General features: G+C 41.9%; 1 protein-coding gene across 3 annotated transcripts in view; it reads left to right on the top strand.

Moving 5' to 3' along the window:
- The window catches only part of P4HA3 (prolyl 4-hydroxylase subunit alpha 3), a 41,978-nt gene that overhangs the window by 10,524 nt on the left and 14,468 nt on the right, over positions 1-16,986 (top strand). For 2 of the 3 annotated variants that reach the window (XM_058687782.1, XM_058687780.1), the window contains exons 3-7: positions 1,072-1,295; positions 7,088-7,237; positions 11,730-11,781; positions 14,108-14,271; positions 14,513-14,689. In XM_058687782.1, coding sequence (XP_058543765.1) covers positions 1,072-1,295; positions 7,088-7,237; positions 11,730-11,781; positions 14,108-14,271; positions 14,513-14,689 — 767 coding nt within the window. The remainder of the gene's footprint in view (positions 1-1,071; positions 1,296-7,087; positions 7,238-11,729; positions 11,782-14,107; positions 14,272-14,512; positions 14,690-16,986) is intronic. The other variant, XM_058687783.1, reaches the window with a different exon arrangement.

The following is a 16,986-nucleotide window of genomic DNA, read 5'->3' on the forward strand; positions in this document are numbered from 1 at the left end:
CTTTTGTTTTTGTTTTTAAAATATTTCTTTATTAAGATACAAAAGAGATGAACACAAGGGAAGGGAGGCAGAAATGATATAAAAACAGGGAGGGGGACAAAACATAAGAGACTCTTAAATTTAGAAAACAAACTGAGGATTGCTGAAGGGGTTGTGGGTGGGGAGGCGGGCTAAGTGGGCAAGAGGCATTAAGGAGGGCAGTCGTTGGGATGAGCACTGGGTGTTACATATAGGGGATGAACCACTGGATTCTACTCCTGAAATCATTATTGCACTATATGTTAACTTGGATGTAAATTTTTAAAAAATTTATTTATTTATTTATTTTGAGAAAGAGCAGGGGAAGGGCAGAAAGAGAGAAGGAAAGAGAGAATCGCAAGCAAGTTCTGCTCTGTCAGCCAGAGACCGATGAGGGGCTTGATCCCATGGACTGTGAGGTCATGACCTGAGCTGAAATCAAGAGTTGGATGCTCAACTGACTGAGCCACCCAGGCACCCCTAATTTATTCTACTTTGACTTGAAGAAATTTTTTGACTTTGGGGAAGTTAAGAGGAAGAAGAGTTGTCCCCGCAAAGGACAAGATTCCTGGAGACAGGATGGAACAACACGTGCTTCAGTTTTTACTAGAAAGCTTTTTTTCCTCATTCAGAAGATTGTATTAAGCATCTGCTCTGTGCCAGGAGTTGTGCTTGCCACGGGGAATAAAAACACATAAAACAGAGGCACCTGGGTGGCTCAGTCGGTTAAGCATCCGACCAGTTCAGGACATGATCTCGTGTTCGTGGATTCAAGCCCCATATCAGGCTCTGTGCTGATGGCTCAAGAGCCTGGAGCTTGCTTTGGATTCTGTGTCTCCCTCTCTCTCTGACCCTCTTCTGCTCACTCTCTGTCTCTCTCTCAAAAATAAAAAAAACATTGAAAATAAATTAAAAAAATAAAAATATAAACACATACAACATTATCTTTGCTCATGAAATATTTGACTAGGTGATTATGCCTTGCATGTATCAAATGCTCACCACCTGTTTTTTGAAGGGTGGGGTGGATTGATGTTTTTACTGCCCTTACAGCTCTGAAAGATGGTTATGAGAAGGTGGAGCAGGACCTGCCAGCCTTTGAGGACCTTGAGGGAGCAGCGAGGGCCCTGATGCGGCTACAGGATGTGTACATGCTCAACGTGAAGGGCCTTGCCCAGGGTGTCTTTCAGAGAGTCACTGGCTCTGCCGTCACTGACCTGTACAGTCCCAGACGGCTCTTCTCCCTGACAGCAGATGACTGCTTCCAAGTTGGCAAGGTAACAATATTCAGAGAGAGAGTGAATTGTTCAGCTCTAATTTCTCAAGGATGAAATAACTATATCCTGATTGCTTTTACATACTTTCAGTCCTTCCAGCAAACTTGGAAACTTGGTATTATTCCCCACTTTCAGATGAAGAAGCCGAGGATCAGACAGGGAGATAATTTGCCCAAGGTTACACAATTTTAAGTAGCAGAAATAAATTTTGAACCCAGGTCTTTTAACTCCAAATCACGTGTCCTTTCCATGATAGCTAAGGTGATCACATATGCCGGCCACTTTTGAGAGTGAAGGGGGTGTTATTAGTTATGCCAGGATGACAGACAAACTGGGACTGAGCTGGGAGAAATGGTCTTGTGGTCATCCCAACAGTAGCACCCTGCCAGCAGATGAACAGCTGGGTGGAGAGGAGAAGTAGGGTCCAAGGGTGGGGAAAGGGATAAGAGGTGGAAATGTGAAGGTAAGATCATGGAAACCAGGCTCCTGAGACTTTCTGGAATCCCTTGCAACATTTCCCAAGCATTTAGAAGTACTAAATTCAAGTAGTGTCAAAAAGCGGAGGCCATTTATTTTAACATTCCTTGAGGAAATAAACTTCAGGAACCTTCCATATGAGATATTTAGCCGATCTTTGATCATAACTTATAAACACACTTGAGGTCACTTCACAATATACTCTTTGTTAGCCTTTGCCTTAATAAGTAATGGAGTAAATCCTTTTTAATTTTGGAGACGTGTATTGCAGGAAAGTGAATTTCCCCGGCAGACATGAGAGTGGGCCTCAGGTGCCCTGATTTCAAGTTTTGTGGATCAGTCTTCCAAATTAATGTAGGGTGTGTTGCCTAAGCCTCTCTATATACCATTTTTCCTTTTCTAATATTGTGATGGAATCAGAGCTCAACCATCAGGTTCATGGCTAATTTAAATTTAAGCCAGTTAAAATAGTTCTGTGTATGGAACCAATGTATGCTTCATTTGTGAAGCCTTTATGAGACAAAAACCATATGTTGAAAATTCAGTAAGTCACTTCCTGAAAGCTTTATTGGCAGTCTTAATTTCTGTATTTATTCACTTATTTTAAAAGATAAAACGTTTCTAATATAAAAAAGGTATATAAAATAACAAGCAATTATATCTATAACCGGAGATGAAATATGTTTAAATTTTGCAATATTTGTTTCAGATTTTTAAAAAGGAATTTACATAAAACTTAAGGCATTTAAGTTAATATTAAAAAATGAATTTAGGGGCACCTGGGTGACGCAGTCAGTTAAGTGTCCGACTCTTTATCTCAGCTCAGGTCATGACCTCAGAGCTCGTGGATTTAAGCCCTGCATTGGGCTCTGCACCGGTGGCATAGAGCCTGCTTGGGATTCTGCCTTTCCTTCTCTGTGCCCCTCCCCCACTTGTGGTCTCTCTCTCTCTCTCTCTCTCTCTCTCCCCCCACCCCCCTGCAATGAATAAATAAACATAAAAATTTTTTTAAAAAAAGCATCTGTCCGACTCTTGGTTTCGGCCATGATCTCATGGCTTTTTGGGTTCAAGTTCCATATCAGGCTCTATGCTGGCAGTGCAGAGCCTGCTTGGGATTCTCTCTCTCTCTCCCTCTCTCTCTACCCCTCCCCCACTTGCACTGTCTCTGTCTCTCTCAAAATAAATAAATACACTTAAAAAAGAAAAGAATTTAAGGGCATCTGGGTGGCTCAGCTGGTTGGGCATCTGACTCTTGATTTCGGCTCAGCTCATGATCCCGAGGTTGTGGGATTGAGCCCCATGTCTGGATCCATGCTGAGCATGTAGCCTGCTTAAGATTCTCTCTCTCCCTCTGCCCCTCTCCCACTCATGCTCTCTCTCTCTAAAATGAAAAATTAAAAAAAAAAAGCTTTTTAATGAATTTAAATATAGCTCCATAAAGTCCCCCTCCTGTTTCTTCTCACCATTCCCAGCCCCTCCCTTCTGCTGTACCTACCCTTGCCCAGGTGCCCGGTAACCATTGTCCTGAGGCGTGCAATATGTACTATCCTGAGTCCAGCTTCTTTCACTCAGCACCCTGTATCTGTGAAATTTATCCACCTTGTTGTATTTATTAGTAGGTAATTCCTTTTTTATTGTTGAGTAGTATTCCAGTGTATGAATATATTATCACTAGGAGACTGTTTATTATCCAGTCTCCTAGTGATAGATACTTGGATTGTTTCCAGCCTGGGCTACTGTGAATAAAGCTACTATTAACATTCTTATGTAAGTCTTTCTGTTTTTATTTCTCTTGAATAAACACCTGGGAGTAGTATTGGTGGGTCAAGGAATGAGCTTCAGCAATTATTAACATGTGGCCAAATTTGTTTCATCTACACATCTCCAATTTCCTCCTCCATGGATTATTTTAAAGCAGATTGGCCTTTCCATTTTCTGAAATCCTTAGTTGTCTAATTGTAATACCCTACTATTTTGCCTGTTGACTTTTGCTAATGATTATTTCCTGATATGGTTTAGTATGTTTAATTGTGAGCTTACTTTTAGCTGGACTTTTTTTCTCCTAAAAGAATCTCTGTGTTTGTAGTTGTAGGAATATCACTCCAGAATGTTCTGGTTTTCTTCTTCCAGGTACTCTAATGGTATCACTGGCCTTAGGTACTATTTTTGGTTTTTTGTTTTTGTTTTTGGAGTACATTATATCTGCATGACTTATTTATTTTAAAACTGGAAGTTTGTGCCTTTTGACTCCCTTCACCCATTTCAGTTACTCCCTACTTCCTGCCTGGGGCAACCAATCTGTTCTCTGTATCTATAGATTCAGGTTTTTGTTGTTTGTTTTTTGTCTTAGATTCCACATATATGTGAGATCATATGGTACTAGTCTTTCTTTGTCTGAGTTTCTAAAAGTTTGTTTATTTATTTTGAGAGAGAGCATGTGTAAGCAGGGGAGGGGCAGAGAGAGAGAATTCCGAGAGAGAGAGAGAGAGAGAGAGAGAGAGAGAGAGAGAGAAGAGAAAGAATTCCAAGCAGGCTCCATGCGCTCAGCTTTGAGTCCAAAGTGGGGCTTGAACTCATATACTGTGAGATCATGACCTGAGCTGAAACTAAGTCGCTTAACTGACTTAACCAACTGAACTACCCAGGCACCCCTTTGTCTGATTTATTTCATGTAGCATAATGCCTTCAAGGTTCATCCATGTTGTTGCAAATGGCGAAGTCTCCTTTTTTATGGCCGAATAATATTCCATTGCACATACACACACACACACACACACACACACACACACACCCCACATTTTCTTTATTTGTCCGTTAATGGACACATAGGTTGTTTCCCTATCTTGGCTATTATAAATAATGCTGGCAATGAACATATGGGGTGCATATACCTATTCAAGTTAGTGTTTTCATTTTATTCAGATAAATACCAGAAGTGGAATTGATAGGTCATAGGGTAGTTCTATTTTTAATTTTTTGAGGAGCCTCCATATTGTTTTCCACACTGGCTGTACCAGTTCGCATTCCCACCAGCAGTGCACAAGGTTCTTTTTCTCCACATCCTCGCCAGCACTATTTCTTGTCCTTTTGATAATAGCCGTTCTAACAGGCAAGAAGTGATATCTCATTGTGGTTTCGATTTGCACTCACCTTAGATCCATTATTGTATTGATTTATTCACATGAGCATAGGCTCAAGATTGTGAATATTCTAAAGACACACTTTGTTTCCCCTAAACAATACCCAGACAGAAACAAACCAACTTTTTTTTTTTTTACTGTTTATTTGTTTTTGAGAAAGAGAGCGCGTTAGTGGGAGAGGAGCAGAGAGAGAGAGGGAGACAGAGAATCCAAAGCAGACTTCGTGCTGTCAGCACAAAGCCTGACTCTGGGCTGAAACCCAGAAACCGTGAGATCACGACCTGAGCTGAAGTCAGTCACTCAACCCACTGAGCCACCGAGGTGCCCCATAAACCAACTTTCTTGACTCTTTGTGACAGTGGGCAGATTTTTTCAGGTCTACCCTTTCCTTTAAGGTATGGTTCTTCATGGATTTCGCTTTTATGAGTGTGTCTTCATTCCAACTCCTAGGTTTGAGGATGTGTCTGGAGGGCTCATATTCTGTCCTCATGTGGGTGTTTTAATTAAAGGTTGCTGAGAACGAGGACTACCAAACACCCCCATTCTAAACAGCTGTAGCATCTGCTCTTAAGCTTGTTGCTTGGGTTCTTAGCTCCTTTTTTGTTTCCTGTACCTGGACATTTTCCATTCTTTCTTGAAAATGTAAAATATTTGTTACATTTTATCCAAAAGTTTCAAGTAGTTTTGGTTAGAGGGATTCTAGTTAGCTCAATCTGCCGTATTTTAGGGACGAGGGAAACCTTAATTAAATAAACTGTTAATTTAGCAGAAAAAGTTGAGTCATTTTGATTGTTATTCTTTTTTTTTTTTTTTAAGATTTTATGTTTATTCATTTTTGAAAGACAGAGAGAGACAGAGCACAAGCAGGGGTGGGGTGGAGAGAGAGGGGGACACAGAATCCAAAGCAGGCTCCAGGCTGTCAGCACAGAGCCTGACGCAGGGGCTCGAACTCACAAACCGTGAGGTCATGACCTGAGCCAAAGTCAGATGCTCAACCGACTGAGCCACCCAGGGGGCCCTGATTGTTATTCTTCAACTCAACTTTTTACAAACAGGAAACCTGAGGATCAGAGAAATAACACAACAGATTAATGGCAGACCTAGAACAGCCACTGATTTATTGTTTAGACTGCACAGTTTTAGTACCTCTAGGCTCTGCCCTGTCTTTCTGCCAGTCTGGAAGTTATACCAGAATTAGATTATTTTGTAAAAGTGCTTCCAACTCTGTTACTTTATAATTCCATGCTGTCTCCAACATCAGCTTCCAGGAAATTCCACCTGCTGGTATTATAGTTAACTGTAAGCTATTAGGATACAGAAACTAGGTTTAGTACGTATTGCTACATTCCCACCTTCCAACATTTAACATAGAAAAAAAATGCATTGAGCTCTTAGAGCATTCCCATGTGGGTCTAATACATTGTGTTGCAATTACTGTTCACTCTCGTGCCCCTCATTTGACTGTAAGCTCTAAGGTCAGGGATCACCAGATACATTGTAAATACTGGGTAAATATTGAATGAATGAATGAATGAATGAATGAATAAATAAATAAAGGAATTCAACCCATTTCTCACATTGTTACTGGTTGTGTCTTCTTAAAAACATGACACTCACAACTCTTACTAGCTTAGCCCATGCTGCCTTTTGAAGTTCATTTCTTGCTTCTCTTCACCTTAGGCTATAACCACAGTGTCCTACCTGAACACAAGCTTGCTTTGAGTGTCTGTTTCTGCCATTCCCTCATCTTAAAATGTCCTTCTTCTCAATTTCTGCTCCTTGAAATCCTTTTCTTTCTTTGGGGAAGGTCTTCCAGATGCCAGTTCTTCTGTGAAGCTTTCTGAGATTCCCAAGTCTCTTCCTTCTCTGCCTCTGGGACATATTATGCATATTTCCTTTGAGTATTCATGTCATTCTGCCCAGTATTACAATTAATTGAATATCTGTATCTCCCTTCTCCCCAGATTATGAATTCTTAAATGCACTCCTTCAATGTGTCTTCTCTACATCTAGAACAATGCATTGGATATAATGGATGCTAAATAAATAGAATTTAAATGAATTTGAGATGAAAACTTGCCTCCTGGTGTTCCATAGGCTCTCTCTCACTCTTTGTCATTTCCTCTCCTCTACCCGTGGATTAAGGTTTAATGATGGTACTTATGTTACCTACAGGTGGCCTATGACATGGGGGATTACTACCATGCCATTCCATGGCTGGAGGAGGCTGTCAGTCTCTTCCGAGGATCTTATGGAGAATGGAAGACAGAGGATGAGGCAAGTTTAGAGGATGCCTTGGATCACTTGGCCTTTGCCTATTTTCAGGTAGGGGAGTAAGTGAGGCTCACTACTTTTATCACAATAAATATAGTGCTTTGTATCTGCTTTACAATTTTCTCTGCATTTTCATGTCTCTCAATTTATTTCATCTTCCCAACAGGACCAAATGTGAGTCAAGCAGGGCAGTTGTTTTATTATTTCCATATTTCACATGTGAGTAAACTAAATCTCCAAAAAATTCCTAACTTGTCACAAAGTTCATAGAGCTGGGATTAGCGCCCAAGTCTGTCTGACTCTTTGTCTGGTGCTCTTTCCAGTGCATTGACCGCTTTAAAATCCTCTTCCATGTAGGAGGCAGGCTCCCATCTGTAGCACAGCAGCTGCATTGACAAATGTCTAACGGGTTCATAGTCAATGTAGATCACTCTTTTGCACTGTCAGCAACTCATATCTCTTCACAGATGTTCTGCCATGATATTGCCAGTACCCAAGGAAGAAGTTTGATTATTACTGTAGGGGCCCAGGGCAGGCTGTCCCAAGATGGGCCACTTTGGCATAACGATTATTTTGAGTTAAAAGTAATCAAAACCAAGCAGATGAAGGAAAAGCTCTCTTTGCCTCCCTGCAAATGCCTAAATTTACATTGGAAAGGAGAGCCTGTAACAGGAAGAGAGCTATAAACAGGGACTCCCCTTTACCTTGTTTTTCCAAACAGCTCCTTTCACCTTCTTGCTAATGGTCTTTCTCCCCTTTGTGTCCTCTGACCCTACCCCTCTCCTTGGCTCATGTAAGCTTCCTGTTGCCTCAGTGTCTTTGGAATTCTGTGTCTATGTGGATTCTCCATATGTATGCCTATTAAATTTGATTTTCTCCTGTTAACCAGTCTCATGTCGATTTGATTCCATGTCCAGCTAGAAGGACCATAGGGCAGAGGAACATCGTCCTCCCCAAGATTATCCTCTGCCATCTGCAGTGGAGTCCCGCTGTAACTATGACTAGTGGCTGGCTACAGAGCTGGGGTCGTTGCTCCGCAGTGCCAGCTCAGTGCCTCCTCCAGGGGTTGCTTTTCCTTGGCACTTGATCTGTGAGCTGTTGTAGATCCTCCCGCGGAAGCTTATTTCCCTAAATATGGCATCTGCCATCCTTTTATATAGTTAATCCCATTTCCCATCAGAATTGTATAGTCTTCAAGAATAGACTGGAAATATCATTTACAGAGCCAATTCCTGAGAATTTCCAAAGCTAATAAACCATTTCAGCTCCCTACATTCCTTTCTTTTTCCCCCTTTTCCTAAGAAAAAGGAGGAGGACGTGGGTGGTCCAAACAAACCCACATGTTGCTGCCAAAACACGGATTTATTCTCCGTGTAGCAAATGGGCCTATTCCTCTCATGGAAGTTCCTGGTAAGTGGATCCTTGTTGTAAAACTTTCCAGGATGCTCTTCCTAACTCTCCTACTCAATTTGCTACATATTAAAGCTGAAATAGAATCACTATGGTGCAACAAAGGGCAAGAAAAGATTGAATTTTAATAGAGGAAGAAAATGGAGGATTGACATAGAGACTAGGAGAAGACAAACTAAAGCAGCTTACCCTGAGAGACAGAGCTTTAAATGTAGCGCCTGAGTATTAGTTTTGGCTTTTTTCCCCTGTGCTGACTTGGATTTGTCCTCTGCTCACTGGTAGACTCTCCCTTTCCACAATCGCGCCTTGTCTGGTAAATTTTATTCATCTCACAAGGCATAGCTCAGATGTCACCTGTTTTGTGAAGTCTTTCTTAATTCTCTTCAGACTCCTCAGACTTTCCTTCTTTGTGTTCTTACAGCATATTCTCTCACACCTCAATAGTAGAACACATAGGGCATTGTTTCATAGACAATTTATGGTTGCCTCGTTAACCCTTGTAAATCTGGGATAGATGTCCCTCCATGGGGCACTATATAATACTATATATTATATAATAGTTGTTCATGATATAGTTTAGTAAAAAATTATTTCAGTAATTGTTAATAATGATTAAACCACAGGTTCTGAAGTCATACTGACCTGGGTTCAAATTCTGTGAAAATTTGGGCAACTTACTTAACTCCCCGGACCTAAATTTTATTTTTTTTAAGAGGGGAATAATAAATGATGCTGTTAGGAAATGGGCTGTGGGGGATGGGATAATTCTTCTCTAATCTTCTGAGTTCATGGCTGGGACCTCCCTGTCATAAAAGACAGATTAATCAGAGGGAAAATAACAGCAGTTTATTTCACGTATACCTTCTGTATACATGGGAGATGGGGTTGGGGAATGAGGAACTCTTTGAGGTGTTTGAAGCTGGCACCTTAAATACCATCTCCAGCTAAAGACAATAGGAAGAAAGGTGTAGGAGGAGACCAATTTTGGGAGGTTACCAGGAAAAGCAAACAAGGCTAAGGTTGTTATGCAGATTTAAGTGACTCTTCTCCTTGATAAGATTCTCATGTGATTCTAAGTTAAACTTCTTTTCCAGGTACACAGAGGGAGACACTCTTACAAACGGAGGTTTCCTTTATAAATGTAAATTTCTCTTACAAAACGGGTAATTTATCTGGTCTTCAGAACTTCTCCTGTGTCTGCCATTTCTCAAAATACTTAGCTCAAAATAATCCTTATGCCAAAGAGGCATATTCTGGGGTGGCCTATTCTGCTCCCCTTCAATGCTCACCTCAAAGAGTTGCCATGAGGATTAAATGAGCTAACACTTGTATGTCCCTTAACACAGTTCATGATACACATCACTCAACAAGTGTAAACTATTCTTATATTACACACTACAAGTATATGTTTTCCTCTTTCATTTAACATTACTTAGTGAACACGTTTCCAAAGAAATTTAACTGGGACACCAAAAGTAACTTTGTTCTTGATAAAATATAATTTTCTCATGAAAGAGCCTTTGAGTTTTAAAAATATGTAAAATTGTGTTTTAGTTCTCTTCATCTCAAAAGAGTTTGAAAAGCTATAATCCTGAGTTAATAATCTGACATTATAAGGTCTCAGTTGATTACTTAACTATCTCTGCGTTAAGTATGGAACAGAATAACTAATGGTATTAAATAAGTACAAACAATCTATACGTCTGAGTCCTCTGTGATATAGCTTCTAGATGGAATAAAATGCAGCTATTAAAAATGCTGTTTCTCTTGGACAACCACGTTCATAGCAGTATTATTCACAGCAGCCAAGAAGTGGAAGCAATGCAAGTGTCCACTGAGGGATGAATGGAGAAACAGAATGTGGTATATCCATACAATGGAATATTATTCAGCCTTAAAAAGGAAGGAAATTCTGCTACGTGCAACAACATAGATGAATCTTGAGGACATTATGCTAAAAGAAATAAGCCAATCACAAAAACACAAATACTGTATGATTGCTCTTATATGTGGTATCTAGAATAGTCAAATTTATAGAGACAGAACGTAGAATGGTGGTTGCCAGGGGTTGAAGGAAGGAGGCAATTGAGAGTTGGGTACAGAGTTTCAGATTTGCAAAATGAAAAAATTTTGGAGATTGGTTGCACAACAATGTGAATTTATTTAACATTACTGAACTGTACACTTAGAAATGGTTAAGATGATAAATTTATGTTGTGTGTTTCCTACCATATGCAGTCTCTGAAGACTATGAAATGATATAAATAGTACCCGTGATAACAATGTAGAGTGAAACAATCAGGATATGAAAATGTGTAACAAATATGACTGTAACTATGTAAACACTATGTGTCATCTACGTGCCTGGGTTTCAGCAGAGCATGTTTTCCCCTATCTCTCATGTTTCATAGTGTGCTTATTATTGCTTTTATCATTAAACATGAATTTTTTTAACATGCAAAATTGAAATGATCAGAAGGAATACAAATCTCTCAGTTCATCATCATTCCTTGGGGCCTAGGGAAGTTTCACAGCCCACCTACACTGGGTTCTGTTCCCCAGGTTTGTCTGGAAAGCCCTTGTGAACTTCTGACCACATGCAGCCCCAGGTCCAATGGTGGCCAGAAGAGGTCATTACTATTCAGTGGGAATGTTTCAGGTTCAGTTCTTCTGTTGCCTCCTTCTCACTACCTTCGTAGAGTCTAGGAAGGACTGAGCCCAGAGAACAAATTATATTTTTACGAGGGTTTTTAGAGTTCCTTATTAAGTTTAGTAGTGAAATATACCAAAATAACAACAGCCCACAGTTGTGTGGTTTTGCATGCTCTAAGATTTGAGGGCACTTTAAGAAAGTTTATTTTCATTTATTTTTCTACCTTCCCTGGTAAGGGTGGTAATGAGTCATTTGTAAATGAGGAAACTGAGGAGACCTGAGTTGCATTAGGGCTGCAAATCCTGAATTAGGACCAAGAACTTCTACATTTCTAGTCTGCTGCTCATTTCAATGAGTCTTATTGTCTACTTGTGGTAAGAGTATTTTATAGTTTTTTTCTAAAAATCCATTTAATGATTTGGTCAAAGGAAATATCCCCAGTGTAGTTAACTCTTCCTTTTCTTTCTTTTTGTTTTATAGGCCGGCAATGTTTCGTGTGCCCTCAGCCTCTCCCGAGAGTTTCTTCTCTATAGTACGTAATGATAGAAGATAAGCCACAGCTCTGATTTACTGGGAAATCCCTTCTGCTTCTGGCCTTTAATCCCTGCAAGGAAAAGACAGCTGTGTGTTTTTATTTTTCTAATTTTATGATCCAAGCCACATTTCTGATTTTGGATTGAATCTCGGCTATCTATTGATCAGCGCATCAGGGGAAAGTTTTTTGGTTTGTAGGAAAATGCTAAGAAGGTATCAACCTGTCCCTTTCCTCCACCGGCTATACCTTAGTGTTGCTTCAGTGGGGAACAAGTCCAGGACACTGGGAGCGAATGAAATCAATGAGAGCGCTGTGTGCAGGAGAGTGAGTGACTCCCCGCGGGATAACTCATTTTGGCTGTTTCCACAGCGATATCAGTTCTTTCCTTAAAACCAGAGTTCACTTGGCTATCAAGCATCCTGACCAGCTAGTGCAGGGCTCAGCTTCAACCCTGCTCACGTAGCACGTCACCAGACTTAAACAGCTTAGCTCTCTACTTGGATATTTTTGCTTAAAATTTTGAGGGAAGTTGGGGGAAGTATCTATCCCAATAAGATATTGAGATACTAAAGTAACTAAATAATCACTATTATATTTTAATATTTATAAACTATCTCACATAGGATTCTGCAATTGTATGTATTTATCGATTTTTAATGAATCCATTTAGTAACATTATTCCATTCCGATAATTGGGCAAACAGTGGGATAAGGAGGTAGCCACATGGTCTCGAAACATGTGAGTAATTACAACAGCCAAAGTGATAACCCAACTCTTCTTTATTTCTTTGTGCTTGATCTATTTTTTTTTAATGTTTATTTATTTTTTGAGATAGATACAGAGTGCAAGCAGGGGATGGGTAGAGAGAGAGGGAAACACAGAATCTGAAGCAGGCTCCAGGCTCCGAGCTGTCAGCCCAGAGCCCGACGTGGGGCTCGAACTCACAGACCTGAGCTGAAGTCGGAGGCTTAATCGGCTGAGCCACCCAGGCCCCACCTGTGATTGATCTATTAAAATTCCTATCTGGGGGCACCTGGGTGGCTCGGTGGGTTGAGCCTCCGACTTCAGCACAGGTCATGATCTTGCAGTTGGTGAGTTCGAGCCCCGTGTCGGGCTCTGTGCTGACATCTTGGAGCCTGAAGCCTGCTTCAGATTCTGTCTCCTTCTCTCTCTATCCCTACCTTGCACGCACACACACACACACACACTCTCTCTCTCAAAAATGAATAAACATTAAAAAAAAAGAATCCCTGTCTGTCCCAGAGAACCAAAACCATGTGCAGTTATAGGTGGATAAGCAGGACACAACAAATTGAGATTACTGGCTCCATTTCTGGCTTTGTAGTATTTTCACTGGGGTTTTGGGCTCATCACTTCCATTCTTCCAAACTTCATTTCCCTTTTTGTTAAAAAAAAAAAAAAAAAAAAAAAAGGACGGTAACTTCTGTCCCCTCTCTGCCAGAGTGGTGGTGGTGATAGTTAGAAGCACATTGAGCTCCTCGGAGAAAGATGCTTTGGGAGCATTAGAACAATTCAGCATGTCCTTCTGAGAGGCATTGAAAATCATGCACAGAGGCTAGCAGGTCATGGGTGGCTGCCAACCCATGGGGCATCTTACAGCCAAAGTGGGCACCAACAGGTGGGCACAAATAAGACATAAGACCCCTGTAGGAGCCCAGGCTAGAGCCAAAGTCTAGAACCCCTTTGTCTTATATTGCACTGTTCTGTGTCTAGGCCAGTTAGGAATTTTGAAGGATCGAGTAGATTTGGCAATGAATTGGCTTTCGCTGCTCCAGGGAAGAATAGGTTGGGCCTCTCTGCTATAGGCTTTGGCTCTCTGGACTTCTCTTTCATGGCATTTATGGGTTTCGTTGTAAGTAGTTATTTAACATATCTTTTCTCCATTAGGCTCTAAACTCTGAGAAGTTAGCCTCTAGCACAGTATCCAGTACACTGAAAATTTTTTGAGTGGGTGAATGAATGAGTGAATGAGTGAAGCTTCTTCCCTATACAGAAAACTTACCATCACGCTATCCGAGAGCGGCCATCCTTAGGATCCCTTGGTCTAACAGTGTTAAGTACCACTTCCCTTCCCGAAGTCCTTTGCACCCGCAGATCTACCAGGCCTAACTCAATCGTCTTTAATACCAGGTACTCTTCTGGAGGTGAGGGCCTTACATCCTCCTGTGCCTGGACACAGGAGTTATTCAGGGTGTCCAGTCGTTGGTCATGTGCAACAGGGAAGCTGTAGGAAACCTTGGAAGCACTCCCTGAGACCGCTGTTTGGTAATCTGTATTATTCCCTGCTCTGATTTCTTCCAGGCCCAGATAATAAGAGGATGTCCAGGAACGTGTTGAAATATGAAAAGCTCTTGGCAGAGAGCCCCACCCGGGTGGTAGCTGAGACTGTCATCCAGAGGCCCAATGTGCCCCACCTGCAGACCAGAGACACCTACGAGGGGTTATGTCAGACCCTGGGATCCCAGGTGGGATTCCTCAGGGAAAGAAAAAGGGGGAACAGGCTTAGCTCGAGAGAGAGAAGGTAGAATTGGAACGATGTGAGGGGAAAAGGCTGATGCATTAAAAATTAAAGCTCATTTGGACAGCCTCAGAGTGACCACATTCTGAATCTCCTGCATGCCAGGTTTTTTATGCCGTAGTTCCCCTATATTGGCTTCTGGTCCTAGACCCTTCATCTCTTATGCTGATTCTAGGCTTTCCTTCTAGCCTACTCACTACCAGATCCCTAGCCTCTACTGCTCCTATGAGACAAATTCCAGCCCCTACTTGCTGCTCCAGCCCATTCGGAAGGAAGTCATCCACCTGGAGCCCTATGTTGTTCTCTACCATGACTTTGTCAATGACTTGGAGGCTCAGAAAATTAGAGGACTTGCAGAACCGTGGGTGAGTGTCCCCAAAGCCTGCCAAGGACTTCTCTTTGTGTCATCACATGCCTGGAGTTCAGGAATGTGAGAACAGGCAGCCTGAACAACTGCACACTTTATCAGGCCAGGAATTCAAAATGCCAACTATTCCATAAAACGAATCAATGGTGAAAAAAAATCACAGTAGTTGTTGCTTCTGGAGGGAGGGGATTGGCTGGGAAAGGGGACAAGGGCATTTTCTGGGGTGTTGAAATGTGCTCTTGATATCTTGTTAGGGATGTGGAGTATGCAACTGTGTGCGTTTGTTAAAATCCAGCAAATGGTACGCTTGAGATCTGTGCATATCATTATATGTAAATTTTACCTAAAAAATTCAAAAGTAAGTATCCTTCCTCCCCAATGTCAATCATTCCACATAATGGGTAGAAATTTCTTTTTTAAAAGGGGCGAGGGGACGCCTGGCTGGTTCAGTTGGAAGAGCATGCAACTCTTGATCTCGGGGTCATGAGTTCAAGCCCCAAGTTGGGTGTAGAGCATACTTAAATATATAAAAAACTTTAAAGAAAAGGGTGAAATGATGGGCAAGGAATGATATCATAGCGCAGATTTACAGAATTACAGAGTGGAAAGATGATCTAGTTTAACTAGATTATTTTATTAAAGAGGAAACTGAGGCCCAGAGAGGGGAAGACACTTGATGAAGGTCACATATGTAGCTAGAGCCAGACTTGGAATTTAGGGGTACATCGATGGCTGCTCTGTTATTCTGCCTTCCTATCTCAGCTAACTCAGGCTAAATTATGTTCAGTAACAAACAGCCCCCAGATCTCAGACACAACAAGACTAAAGGTTTGTTTCTTACATTACGCGTCTGCCTTAGGCTGACTGCAGGTGTGGCACAGAACTGTCTTCACTTTGAGACCCAGCCTGACAGAGCAGCCTATGTTTGGGACATTTCCAGTCTCAGAGGAGACAAAAAAGACAAGATGGCAAACTCCTAGCTGGCTCCTCCAGCTTCTGCTTCGAAGGGCCAGACATTAATTCTGTCCCTGTTTCACTGGTCAAGGCCAAGCATGAGGCCATAATGGGTTTAATCATCCCCCAGGAAGTGTGGCAAATATTGAGAGAAATACCGCAGTCTATCTCATTTTTAGAAGCACGTTGCCTCTTTATAAATGGCACATTAAGGCTGTCTCTGAATAACTTATGTCATCGTGCCCTTGATGGCATGCTGTTCATCCAGGCAGTTATTTGGCTGTTCACCAACAATACAGAGCCTGCTGTGTGCCACACATTGTCCTGGGTGCTGGACACGCGCAGAGATTAAGTATTGGCTCTTTCCCTTTGGGAGCTCACAGCTTAATGGGGGAAAACAGATATTTACACTATCCTGTGATAGGTGCTGTCATAGAGGTGTATGCAAGGAGCTGTGCTATGGCGGCATCGCAAAGTGAACCTTCCTCTGAGGGAAAAGCGGATGGGAGGGGAGGGAGAAATGGGGAAGGCTTCTCTGTGAATGTGAAATTCATCCGAGTAACAAGATGGCAAAGGGTATGGCAGGAAGACAAAACAGTACGCAAGGACCCGGTAAGCAGTGTGTTCAGAGAATGGGGTGAAGCTTGGTGGCGGAAGTGTGCAAGGGATGGGGTCGGAGCTGATTGGAGATAAAGCTACATGGTGAGACGCCATGAGGAAGTGCTGAAAATACCATGCTGAGGAGCTTGGATGCTATCCCATAGGCAGGGGGAGAGCTGTCGGACCGTTTAAACAGGAGATGGGCATGATGAGGCCTGTTGATTTTAAGGAAAATTCTGACAGCAGCCATGGATTGGAGGGATAAGAGTAGCAGTAATCATCTCATCCAGCAGCCCTTCCAGTGAAGTCTGGAATCTTCGTGCAGAAGACTTGAGAGATTAAGCTCTACTGGTCAGTTGGAACAAAGTATCTTTAGTAGCTGTGGCAGTTTAGGGAACCAGTGGTAGTATCTGGCCAGTAGCTGCTTTTTCCTTAGGACAGGCAGCCCACCCTGCAGTCCTTTGTGGCCAGGTCATCTATCTGGCCTGCACACACTTTGCCACTCTCCCTTTTCCCAGAAGCTGATCTGTAGATGCTGATCCCTGTCTGGTCTTTGGCTTTGCCAGGAATAAGCCTTGGCTTATAGGGTGGGGCTTCTACACGGGAACTGAGCTCAAAGGCTTTGGTGGCTTGTGTCGAATTTAATTAATCTGCTTCCTATCCCAGAGAATGCTCTCTTGTCACTTCTCCCTCTATCCACATCCTACCCATCCCTGAAGACTCAGGTGAAGCCACATGCCC

This window comes from Neofelis nebulosa, chromosome 10, assembly GCF_028018385.1.
Source record: "Neofelis nebulosa isolate mNeoNeb1 chromosome 10, mNeoNeb1.pri, whole genome shotgun sequence".
NCBI lineage: Eukaryota > Metazoa > Chordata > Mammalia > Carnivora > Felidae > Neofelis > Neofelis nebulosa.